This window comes from Lathamus discolor, chromosome 3, assembly GCF_037157495.1.
Source record: "Lathamus discolor isolate bLatDis1 chromosome 3, bLatDis1.hap1, whole genome shotgun sequence".
Taxonomy (NCBI): domain Eukaryota; kingdom Metazoa; phylum Chordata; class Aves; order Psittaciformes; family Psittacidae; genus Lathamus; species Lathamus discolor.
Window position 1 is genome coordinate 16,987,166 of NC_088886.1, and position 11,944 is coordinate 16,999,109.

The following is an 11,944-nucleotide window of genomic DNA, read 5'->3' on the forward strand; positions in this document are numbered from 1 at the left end:
GCATCAAACCTCTTTGCTGCTGAAGAAGCTCACAGAGGTGTTAGAACAAATTCTTGATGCAGAGAGTTTGAACAAGTGCCTCTGAGCTCACAACCACAACACAGTCTCCTACTTCTTCCTAAAATCCCCTACTTATCCCTAAAAGCACCACAAAAATATTGAACTTCCCTACAGAAAGCTAGAGAAACAGAGAGAAGCCAAGAAGCTGACCTGGGAAGGAAGCACCTTGCAGCAGTGAGCGCAACACCTTGATTTGAATCAAGACCTCCAGCAGTCAGGAAAGCCTTTTCCCATTCTGTCCATGTGCAAACATCCCTGTTTTGGAGGATGCCATTTCCCAAGCACAGCAATTAAATCTCCGAGTTTTCCAGTCCTTGTTAACCACTCATCAGATTCTCTTTTTCAAGCAGTCATGCAGCACATCACACAGTCCCAACAACTCCATCTTCCTGGTGCACCAAACTGCTACTCCATTTTTCCTACCACCACACCATGGATGTAATTACAGCAATCCACACTGACATACCCTTCTGAATTATAGCAGAGTTTATTTTGATGTTCTGTACAGCCAGCATTGGTCTCCAGGAATAAGTTATGATCTTACATAAGTGAGTCCCCCCCAAACCCACCCTTAAGGAATGTTCAACGTTAAGCATTTCTAACTTAGAGGGAAGTTATTTATAGGGCAAGATGCAGTCTGAAGAATGGAAATCAATCTTAATTTGTGAATAAAACTCCTCGGAAGTTCTCAGGGTTTACTTGCATCTAATTGGATTCATGAACAAGCACAGAGGTCACATCTTTCAGGACTGCACTGGGAATACATTCATCTGAGGGACAACTTAATTTTCTGAAAATGGACAGGCCTCTGTTTCCTTTTTTCACCTACTTTGTGCCCCAGGATTCTGTTATGCAGGTACCTACTTTACAGTCCAGTACAATTAATGCTTGTAACGGATTTGCCCAAAAGGTACTCATATGCCTGTGCCACATCGTTTATTCAGTTGTCCTCAGCACCACTTCAAACATCATTTCTCACTGCATATTTTGTTAACACAGCCAAGAGGAACAGACCTTGATATTGCCTTTAAGCAATAAACAACACAAGAAACAAATAAATACTTTTAAACCCTTTCAAATGGGAATGACATAGTCTATTCCAGTGCAGAACTTGGTTATCTACCAGGTAAAAAGCACTTCAAGGATAGCTTGTCAGAACAGGAGCCTCATTCCTCTGCTTCCACCACTCTCTTCACATGAGTAATGGCAGAGGGAAGGTGGGAGGGGGAACGAGCAACAGCCTAAGAGGAATTCCTCTCTCTTCCATGCTCAGAGAATTGCCAGTGTCTGCTATAAAGCAATTCACATTCTCTTGCACAAATAAAACAAGAAGAGGTTGCATAAACATTTCCTTCTTCCTCTCTGAAAAGCATGCCCAACTCTGAGATAGTTCAGACAGCTCTGGGAAATACCAACAAGAGTCACGAGCCAGCCAGACCTTTCAAACTCAGAGGAGAGTGGTGGCACCAAGAAGTCCTTCCATATTGCACCCCTCAGCTTCACAGCCACCCCGACCGGCGTATACCAACACAGAGAGGGGTTTGTATGTGGTTTTTAGAAAACCAGCGCAAGTGAAAAGTCCAGACACTGAACCTGATCCAGAATCCCGATCAGAGGGTTGGTGAGAGGTCTACTCATCCTGACTGAAAACGGGCAGGTGGATACTTGGGTATTGGGGGATTTTATTTCATTCAAGAAAAGTTCAGCCAAAGTGAAAAGACTTATAAAGCCATATAAGCTGAAAACAAGGTCTGGATTCAGAAACTGACTGCTCCTTACTCATTGTTTTGAAACATTTCACAACAGTGATTACAAAAGGGTAAGAATGTTTTTAGAAGTTATTATTGATGTGAAAGGATGACAAGCTCACCATTGTGTTGTGGCTTCTTTTCCTAAAGGGGACTGCAAATTTTGGCAAAAGGAAACTATCGGAGAAAACGCTTTGTGTTTTCTACAGAGAACAAAACTGTTGCTAAAGCTGTGGAAACTGACATGGAAAATGACCCAAAGTAGCACGGTACTCCACAAGAGCATCTCAAAATGCTTTACAATACAACAAAAGAAGTACACTTACATGAATGCTATATACCTGTCCGAGGTATATTTTCTGATGCCACGTAGTGGGGGGGGTGGGTGTTCCTTTTAAGAAATTATATCCCAGTTAGAATAAAACAAACCCTTTCTTTTAACTGTTCTTTTCAATGTGTTCTATATATACAACCCTTAAAATACACTTAAAAATAGCTGCACACATTTTGTATCATTATACTAGAGAAGGACAGTCCTGACAGACCATGCTTCTCAGTATGTTAAAAATTGTACATAAAACCCAACCAGACTTGCTCTCCTCTAGTACCCACGCTGGCCCAAAGGAGGGGAGGGGAGGGAAAGAACAAGCAGTTTTAAAATTGGAGTCTTTCACAAAACACGCTACTTACAAATCTCAGGTTAATTTCCTCAAGCAGTTTTGTATCAAATCCTTTCTTAAATACATAAGGTCACGCACTGCCATCTTAGCAATGAAATCTGTTGCAAAATGCATGTGTGAGCTTCCCACTAAACCAACTGCAACCCTGAGGATTTTTCTGGCCTGGTAGAAAGAGGAAATGGAACACAATTCTTGAAGTATGGCTGGTCCTCCATTTCAAAACTCCATGTGATCCCCTCGATGGTTCTTGGACACACACCCACACTTTTTTGGTTTTCCTTTAATACATGTTTCCCTCTAACCAACATGCAGATTTCTCCTCCCAATCATCCACATCTCAATGTCCCAACAAAACAATCCATGTCATCCATCCAGAGGTTTTCCCAGGTAGACCAAAGTCACTTCTGTGTTACCATACACAGCAGACACTGCTGGATACAAACAAACTTTTGGCAGTCCTCTGAAGGCTACTCCCAAGAACTCATAGCCTCTCTCAAATGCTAATGTTTTGTCTTCCATGTCCAGGATAACTCGGATCCTTTCACCTATCTGGAAACAGAGATAGAAGGGGAGGGATTAAAACATAGAGTCAGCATATTCAAGGAGAGACACAAAAGTAAAGCATAGGCCACATATAATGCAACAGGTAATTTTAAAGCAAGGCTTTCCTGTTTCTCATGATTGCATTATTTTTACGACAGGAATTTCTCCATTTTGACAAATGCCCTAGGATCCCAAGTACCTCTGTTGCCCTTTTCCAGCGGGCAGCCTGCATGTAGGCACCAACCTACATGATAATAAATGCAATCCTTCTAGTATGAACCTTGTGAGAGCACCCAGAGCGAGTATACTACACGTCATGTGCTTCAGAATGCTGCAGAGGTTTGGAAACCTTGCAATGGCCCCCAAGTTACTTGAACTCTGGATTTAAGTGTTGTTTTAGCCAAGCAATTGCTCCATGAAGAGCAAGTTTAAAGACAATGAACTTGTTTTACATAGGTAAGTGATACATACGAAACATATCAGAATATACTACTATGCAGGTGCTTGTCACCTTGCCAAAGCAGCAGAAAATATATACATATGCACAAGTGAAACCAACACTGAACACAGCAAGAGACTCAGATCTAGGGATGCACAACCGTCTCTGCATTTATCTAGTACACTATTTTAGGCATAAACAGAAGTCCCAGACACCAGCAGCAAGCACAGCAGGACATCACAAAAACTTCTGTTCCTCACCAGCCAGCCCCAATGCTGGGGATTTCTTCCAGCGAACACATTTTTCTTCTAACCAACACTAACAAACTCCTTTGAGTATGTTTTCTATGAGCAGATCGCTGCACATGTCTTAATAACAAAAACTCCAAAGGATCACCAATTTTGAGAGAAAGCAGCGACTGTGTTCGCTCGAGTTCCCACACAAGCTGGGGACTCTTGGCTTCAAAACCTTTCCTCATCCTTTTGTTGCAGAAAGACCCAGACAAGTACAGCAGAAAGCAAGCACAAAGGGGCAAGTCTGGAAAGTGCCTACCCAGTTTGCATGCTAGGGAACATGCAAGCGCAAAGAGATCTAAATCTCTTTCATTACACTAATTTTAGATATTATTCCACAAACAGCAGGTATAACCTTCAGACAGAATTAACTGCTTGACAGTGAACTATTACATGAAATTTAGAAACATCAGATACAAGTTACTCCACAGATCTTCACCCAAATTGAAACATAAGGCAATACTCATACAAAGCCACAGCATTATGAGATAGAAATTATAATACATGCAGCTCAAGTTGGTAATGTGAAGAAATCCAGCAGTCAAAATGTAGTTGTCAGCAGCCAGAAGAACAAAGATAACAGTTCTACGGGGACAGAAAGGTGGAATAGCACTTGCTATTTAACAACCTGAAATTATCTGAACATCACTTCCCAGCATCCTAGCCAAGCGATGTCACCTATGGGAATGCTGCCAGCGAGCAAACAAGCAACATTCAAGTCAGCACTGCTGCAGGTTTTTGCAGGAAGACTCTCACCTAAGCACTACCCTCCACTCACATTGCCATACAACAAAGGGATAAAATACTACAGACATTCACCTTTCTGTGGGGCAAGTCATTACTTCAGAAGACTACAACAGCCTTACCAGCTTTTTTTTTAAAAGCAACACGGTGACTAAGGAGACACCCACAGTACATGCCTTGCACTCAGTACTTGAGATAGAAGTGCAGAAGTGGACGGTCAGGTGCACTGAACACCATACACAGGTGTAGTCTGAGCAAGCAGTAAAGGAAGGGGGAAAAGCCTTGCAAGGCAGAATCATTTGCCCTTCTATAGGGAAGGTGAAGAAACCCTTAAGTGGGTATTTGGAACCAATTCAACAGACAGCCAGGACATGCGAGGGAGGAGGTTCCCGGCCAGCCACAGTGAGACATGGTAGAGTTTCCAGCCCATGCCAAGCCACGCTCACCTGGTATTTGGGCGCGTTATTGCACTGGGGGAAACTGCCGTTCACCTCTCCATTATGCAGCAAGTTATTGTCCACCAGGTTCCAGCCCCAACTCTGGTCATCGCTCCCCAGCAGGGCCACGTAACCCTGGCACTGCATGGCCGCCCGCTTCGTGGCGATGCCAATGACGGCCACCGTGCCCAGCGGGCCTTCCCACCACACCTCCCAGGCGTGGCGGCCCTCACTGAAGCCGATCTTGGTCCGCGCCCCATCCGTGCTCTGGGCGATGGGGTTGCGGTGCAGCGTGAAGCCGTTCTTCTTGATGTAGACATTCCGTGAGCAGTCGTTGGTGCTGAAGGCGTGGTGGAAGGCACGGACCTAGGAGAGAACAAGAAGGAAGGCAGCGAGGGAGGTAAAATCCCGTCATGTGTTTCAGGGCCCCCCCCGGTTTCCAACAGCGGGTGGGCCAGGCGGCCAGGGCGGTATCCCCGTGGGGCTGGAGAGGGGTGTCCGCGAGGGGCCGGCCTCACCTTGCCCTTGTAGGTGGGCACGTTGCAGAGGATGTCGGTGCGCAGGGCCTCCTCCGCCAGGCAGCGGGCCGCCAGGCTGCGCCACACCTCGCTGTTCTCGTCGCCGTGCAGGACGCGGTGCCACAGCTTGCAGACCAGCGCGCAACTCCTCAGCTCGCGCAGCTCCAGGTACGAGAACACCAGCTCCAGCACACGCCCCGGCAACCGCCAGCCCGGCCCTCCCGCCGCTGCCGCCGCCCCTCCGCTGCCGCCGCCGCCGCCGCCGGGGCCCGCCGCCATCGCCACCGTGCCCGTTCCCGAGCTCCCCGCGGGCGGTGAGCCGGGACGCGGGGGCCGCGCCGCCCCTCCCCTGGCCGGTGACAGCGGTGGCGGCGGGCCCCGGCCCGGGGGCGCTCCCCGCCCAAGGCCCTCACAGCGAGGGGGCGCGCGCGCCCGGCGCCGCCATCACCGCCGCGGGCACCCCGCCCCGCCCCGCCCCGCCCCGCCGCCGCGCATGCGCGGGCAGCCAGCGGCCGGCGGAGCGGAGGTGAGGCGGCGCGCGGGGTGCTGGGGGGCCCGGCGGGGCGGGGCGGGCTGGGCTTCATAACCCCCCCGGCGCCGGCGGAGTCCGGTGTGGGGCCGGGGCCTGGAGGGCACGAATGGGGCGCCCCTCCCGGCCTGGAACAGCCGGCAGAGCTGCGTCCGCCCCTCTGAGGAGCGGGCGTCCCGGCGCGGCGGGGCTGTCTTCCTGGGTCCCGTGGTTTGGGCCTACCGGTGTGAGGGGCTGCGGGGGAGAGAAGTTACCTCAGTTCCCGGCGTGCGAGACAGCGGCCGGTGCGAGTGTGCGACCCGAGCTGCGGGTAGGGTGTCCGGCGCTTTCTGTAGTTTATTTAATAGGTGCGACTGAAGTTTTCCTGGCGGAGTGGGTGAATTCTAGCTGCGGTTTAGACTGACAAAAAACACAGGCAAAAAGCGTGGTAAAAATAAGTAAATAAATCTTCTATTGCCTAGCAGTGCAATAAAACGGTTGATACCGAGGCAGTGCTGTGGTCGCCAAAGCTGCTGCAGGGGCAGCCATAGCTGTCCCGCAAACCTGTCTTGGTATTAGCTCTCCTTTTCCCCCACTCTAAAGCTTGTTTTGCTTTTGTGTTCTTTGGGATTTTTCCCCCAGTTACTTTTCTGCTGATTCGGTCCCCCCTGAACAGCCCTGTCACATGGGCTGCTGTGGGTGGTTGTGCCCAGGAAAGGACCCTGCGTGGTAAACTCGATGGGTGCGCTTTGAGACCCAGTTAAATGTGTTGCAAACCTGGTCACTACCTGCCTCAAGCCAGTAATGCTTTTTGAAAAGATGACATTATTGAACTGTTTATGCTTTGGCATTTACCAGTCACAAGAAAATTACCTTCACTTTGGGAACACAAAGTGCACGATTTAAAACATATTCATGCAAATGCATGCTTTAAACTGTAATTAAGGCAGTTACTTTATCCCACTCACACCAGTACAGGTTTCTTTCTCCAGGTATTGTGAGGCTGCTTTACAAACCGATGTTAGGTACACACTACCAAGCACCTCCACAGCTGGGTGAAAGACAGATGTCTGCATGTGCTCTCACACAGGCTGGAGCAACTGGTAAAGTCAGCACAGACTGACTTTACCAGTTTGCGGTCTTCCCCGTGCTCCTTTCCAGTACTTTCCATTAGGAACTGTGCCGCCTGTTTTGTTAGGTGTGCTATGTCCCTATGTGCTGAGGAAGCAGCTTTCACCTAGGCAGCCACGTCAGAGCAGATCTACGCCCTGTACTGCACAGGTACATGTGCTAGCACCACTGTCATTCCAAGCTGGTATTGCTGATGTTGGTGCTATTTAAGCAACACTTGGGTACTGATCGTAAAGATGCCTGTTTTAATTGGACACTAGAGTTTCAAGTAGTTTACATTATATTGTCCGTGGAATGATCTTGTTGCTTTGATAAACTTTCTCCTGTAATGAGGCAAACACTGTCTGAATTCAGGGGGTTTTGTATGTTTGCTGTTTCAGAGGTGTCCCTGAAACATGGCAGTCAAATGGATTGGTGGACATTCATCTTCTATATTGTGTTTGAACGCAAACTCAGAAGGTCTGGTGGCTTCAGGCGCAGAGAGAGGCGAGCTCACACTCTGGGATGGGGGAGGCACTCCGGCAGGACAGCTCCAGCTCCCGGAGGCAGATGATGTGACCTCCGTGGTGTTCTCTCCCTGCTGTCCCACCAGGCTGTATACTTCCCATGGAGAAGCTATCAGTTTGCTGGATGTCCGATCCCTCAAGGAGCCTGTTGAACGCTTCCATGTGAATGAGGAGGAGATCAATTGCCTCTCAGTGAATGAGACTGACAGTTTCTTGGCTGCCGCAGATGACTCAGGGGCAATAAAAGTTATGGACTTGGAAAACAAGAAAGTCACCCGGTCCTTGAGACACTCAAACATCTGTTCCTCTGTTGCCTTTCGACCTCAGAGGCCTCAAAGCCTTGTTTCCTGTGGACTGGACATGCAGGTGATTTGAATACAAGTAGATGGTTATTAGAGAAGCAAAATGGTAACTATTCACCTGTGCAGCCTGCAGTCACCAGAAAGCTCCTTAAACATTCTAAAGTAGTTTTGGTGGAAAAACTAAGTGTTGAGATTGCTTGTGCCATTTTCTACTCAGGAGTTCCTCTCTCTGTTTTTATCTTCTTTAATATTTACAATCTAAAAGTGAGCAGGGGGTGAGGAAATCAGAATATGGTCCAAAGCATGCTCATGCCACATTAGCTCCCTGCTGGACTAACCAAAATCAGAAGCTGCCCCTAGCAATTAGTTATGGCTGCAGATGAAAGTCAGATGATCATTAGGAAAAGGCAAAATGCTTGAAGCATATAGGAAGCAAGAACACAGGTAGATAAATATCTTTCCAAGTTGTATGTATCATGTCAGGACAAGTCATTTTTATAACTTATCCTTTGTTCTGATTAACCTCTTGGAAGCATTAAATATCCTTTACCTTGTATGCATCTCTATCCTCATTAAGAGGAAATTTGTCCTTTGCACGCCGCTTGGCATGGAGGTTTGTTTATTTTCCTGAAGTTCCATGGAAGCAGGAACAATGCTGTGAGGACAGAAAATACTTAATTTGCAGAAAACTTCTTAGCACTTGATGAATTCATAAAGCTATTGCAGTGCTGTCACGAAAATGGGATTATTTGCCTTAAGCATTAGGACCCAGCCTCTCTGCTTTACTGTACTACACACAGTCATTATGGGAAGTTTTGCCATTTATCAGATCAAAGTAGTTTTAATGTAACGGCAACAGCACTCACTAAACCAGAAAAGTGCCAGGAACCAACAGATTTTGAATGTCTTAAGTGTGATTGGGATTCCAGAAACGCAGAGCCAGTGTGGTAACTCTTTTATGGCCCAAATTTAAAGACTCTTGTACTTTCTACTGGAGTTTACTAGTGGAGGAATATTTTTATTAATAACAAATTAAAGTTTTGATGAAAAAAAATCAAACAGCACACCAGTACTTCATTAGACTGACTTGTGCTTTCATATCTGTTGACCTTGAAACTGCTCATAATCAATTCAGATCTTAGAAGAGCATTGAGAGAATTCTTTTTAACTGGTGCAGTATAAATCCATAGTCATTGAAATGCTCAATAAGACACAGGATTCATTTGAAGGCACAGTTATTGTTCCATGAGGGACTTGGAGGGGGTTGGGATTTTAAAAGCAAGTCTAGAGCACAGCCCTCTCCCCTCTCATCAGGAAGAGAATGCCCTACCGCAGTATGGGCATAGCACAAACCAGATCTACTCATTGAATATAAAAAAACAACAACCCAAAGATGTCTGTGGGGTCCTGAACTACCGTTTGCCTTTTGCTGTACCATTTGTCACGCGCATTTGTGGAAGTGATTATTTTAGGACAAGTAGATGGCACAGGCAAAACTAAAATTTAGATTGATAAAGATCTCTCTTAACTGCTAGCATTTCTGCATCTTTCCTTTTAAATAATTGGTACGGAGTATATTATGATTGCTACTGCTGAGATGAATGCAAAAACATTTAGAACAGCTCTTTCATCCATTCTGTGGTCTGAGTCATTGACCCTGCTGAGTAGGGCGGTATGAGGGTTTGGAAAGCATGCTGTCAAGATCAGCTGTATTTATCATTTAAAGTTCACCCACTCCTCACAACGCATATTTCGTCTCTCGCACTCATGCATAGTCTTTGCTCTGCTAAAGCAAGACTCACAGACTGGTTTGGGTTGGAAAGGACCTTAAAGACCATCCAGTTCCAACCCCCTGCCATGGGCAGGGACACCTTCCACTAGACCAGGTTGCTCCAAGCCCTGTCCAACCTGACCCTGAGCACTGCCAGGCATGGGGCAGCCACAGCTTCTCTGGGCAACCTGTGCCAGCACCTCACCACCCTCGCAGGGAAGAATTTCTTCCTAATTTCAAATCTAAATCTCCTCTCTGTTGGCTCAAAGCCATTCCGTCTTCTGCTGTTACCACATTCCCTTGTCAAGTTTGTCCAGATTTCTTGTCAGCCCCTTGAGGCACAGGAAGCTGCTCTAAGACTCTTATTCAGGCTGAACAAGCCCAGCTCTCTCAGCCTGTCTCCACAGGAGAGGTGCTCCAGCATGAAGCCTGGTGGTATAGTTTTACAGTTAGTGAAAGATCTGATCTTACGTAAAATAGATAAACTACTGATTCATACTTTTTTTTCAAGGTTATGCTGTGGAACCTGCAGAAAGCTCGCCCCTTGTGGACCACAAACCTGCAGGAGTGTGAAGCACAGGAGAACAGTCCACAGTCAGCTGGCCAGTTCTTCAACCCGCCACTTGCACATTCTCTGTCTGTTGCATCCTGTGGCAACCTCTTTGGCTGTGGAGCTCAAGACGGTAAAGTCAGAATATTTAGAATCACCAGTGTCAAGTTTGAACTTGAGCTGGAGTTTCAAGGTCACAGCTTGGGAGTATCGCAGGTCCTCTTTATGCCAGGAGCATACTGGTTGCTGACTGGAGGAAACGACGGGAAAGTCTTGCTCTGGGATGTCAACAGTGACATTGGAAAGCAGCTGAAAAGTCCGGCAAAATCACTGCAGAGGAGGAAGGCGCATGCACCTGCTTCCACCAGAAAAGATGGGAAGCTCAACAAAGTGGCTTCAAATGAACGTACTAGAGTTTTACCAAAGTTAACCATTGAGCATGGAGAGAAGGTGAACTGGATTGCTTGTGCAGAGATCAAAGGGTCCAAAAGGGTATTAGTTGCTGATCAGAGTAGTTCTGTATCTGTGTATCCATTGCCAGAACACTAGACACTGAGATGTTTAAAGAAATTTCAGGGCCAAAACCACTTCTCAAGAGTGTTTGAAAGGAGTCCAGTTACATGTGCTGACAGGGAACTGAACAGTGAAACCTGCCGCATCCTTCAGAAGGGGAAGGGATTTGCTGTGTACTCATGCAAGTACTCATAACGTAACTGGCTTCACACAATGTTTTACAGCAACTGTTGGTATTCACTGCAGCTGTTTTTTGCAGGGTTGGCAGTTTTCTTCTTGAATTTAGGTAAAATGGGTTTCAGTATATTTAGGGGTAATATTAGTTCATGACTAAGCTGACATAAAATTAAGGTTGGAGGAAGAAATTCACACTAATGGGGATGCCCACAATGCTGAATGATGCTGGGTAGTAACAAAGATGCCACTGACTGAGCCACTTGCACTTTGAACTATTGCAATGCTTTACATTACTCTCCCCTGCTAAACTGTGTCACAGCTTAAGTGGAAATACATTTGTCATTGGTCAGCAGCTACATATAAGACTAGAGAAGCATCAACCAATGAGTAATCCGTTTAGTTTAACTGTCATTGCCAGTTGTTTTTTTTCACACTGCAGTAAACAAAGGAGCAGGGGAAATGTTAACATCTGTTTAAAGGGTCAGCTGTCTTATGCATTTAGTTGTCTATCCCAGGGAAGAATAACTATTACACTTGTCTTAATAAATGCTTTCTCTCTCACTGCTCTCTTGTGCTTATACTCACTGTAATATTGCCAGACTTACAATTGTGTCAAGATGTGTGTTGTATACCCCATCACAGGGGGAACATGAAAGGCCAAAGGCATGGCTCCCTCTTACCCAAATACTTCCACTGTCTTCCCAAAGCTTTAGAAACACAACGAGCAGAAGTTGGCTTGCTAGAAATACCTCTCAGTTCGCAAGATGCGGGTGGGGAGAATGTACTAAGTAGGAACATGGCAGCTTTTCACGTGTTCAGTTCATGCTGGATTTCCCATGGAATGGGCAAATAACTAAAAAAAAATTGTGCTTTTTTCTTCTTTCGGCTGTCCTTAACCTTTCTCAAAAGGGAATGCCTGGTACTGGCTAAGGACCTACTTCACTGCCGTGGGCTTTGGGCTGTCTTGTTTCACCAGATGTGCTGTTACCAGATGCACGTTATCTATCTGGTTTTTTTTTTCTTT

At 46.6% G+C, this 11,944-nt stretch overlaps 2 protein-coding genes across 4 annotated transcripts; one reads left to right on the top strand and one right to left on the bottom strand.

Moving 5' to 3' along the window:
• Positions 1-523: 523 nt before the first annotated feature.
• Positions 524-5,756, bottom strand: FBXO45 (F-box protein 45). The gene is made up of 3 exons (XM_065673753.1): positions 5,463-5,756; positions 4,954-5,310; positions 524-3,037 (listed from the first exon to the last, which is right to left on the bottom strand). Exons 1-3 carry the CDS (start codon positions 5,739-5,741, stop codon positions 2,852-2,854), a joined length of 822 nt encoding a protein of 273 aa, XP_065529825.1. The 5' UTR covers positions 5,742-5,756; the 3' UTR covers positions 524-2,851.
• Positions 5,757-5,956: 200 nt separating this feature from the next.
• Positions 5,957-11,481, top strand: WDR53 (WD repeat domain 53). 3 transcript variants are annotated; one of them, XM_065673754.1, is made up of 3 exons: positions 5,957-5,988; positions 7,482-7,973; positions 10,192-11,481. In XM_065673754.1, exons 2-3 carry the CDS (start codon positions 7,497-7,499, stop codon positions 10,777-10,779), a joined length of 1,065 nt encoding a protein of 354 aa, XP_065529826.1. In that variant the 5' UTR covers positions 5,957-5,988; positions 7,482-7,496; the 3' UTR covers positions 10,780-11,481. The 3 variants fall into 3 exon arrangements, with proteins under 3 accessions (XP_065529826.1, XP_065529828.1, XP_065529827.1); XM_065673755.1 differs by lacking the exon at positions 5,957-5,988 and adding an exon at positions 6,046-6,301; XM_065673756.1 differs by lacking the exon at positions 7,482-7,973 and having other exon boundaries at positions 5,958-5,988.
• Positions 11,482-11,944: the final 463 nt, after the last annotated feature.

Excerpts from the sequence above, each read along its gene's own strand:
- WDR53 (XM_065673754.1), top strand. The coding sequence starts at position 7,497 with ATGGCAGTCAAATGGATTGGTGGACATTCATCTTCTATATTGTGTTTG. Across the intron at positions 7,974-10,191 it reads CCTGTGGACTGGACATGCAG|GTTATGCTGTGGAACCTGCA; the intron begins GTGATTTGAATA and ends TTTTTTTTCAAG.
- FBXO45 (XM_065673753.1), bottom strand. The coding sequence starts at position 5,741 with ATGGCGGCGGGCCCCGGCGGCGGCGGCGGCGGCAGCGGAGGGGCGGCG. Across the intron at positions 5,311-5,462 it reads TGCCCACCTACAAGGGCAAG|GTCCGTGCCTTCCACCACGC; the intron begins GTGAGGCCGGCC and ends GTTCTCTCCTAG. Across the intron at positions 3,038-4,953 it reads ATAACGCGCCCAAATACCAG|ATAGGTGAAAGGATCCGAGT; the intron begins GTGAGCGTGGCT and ends CTCTGTTTCCAG.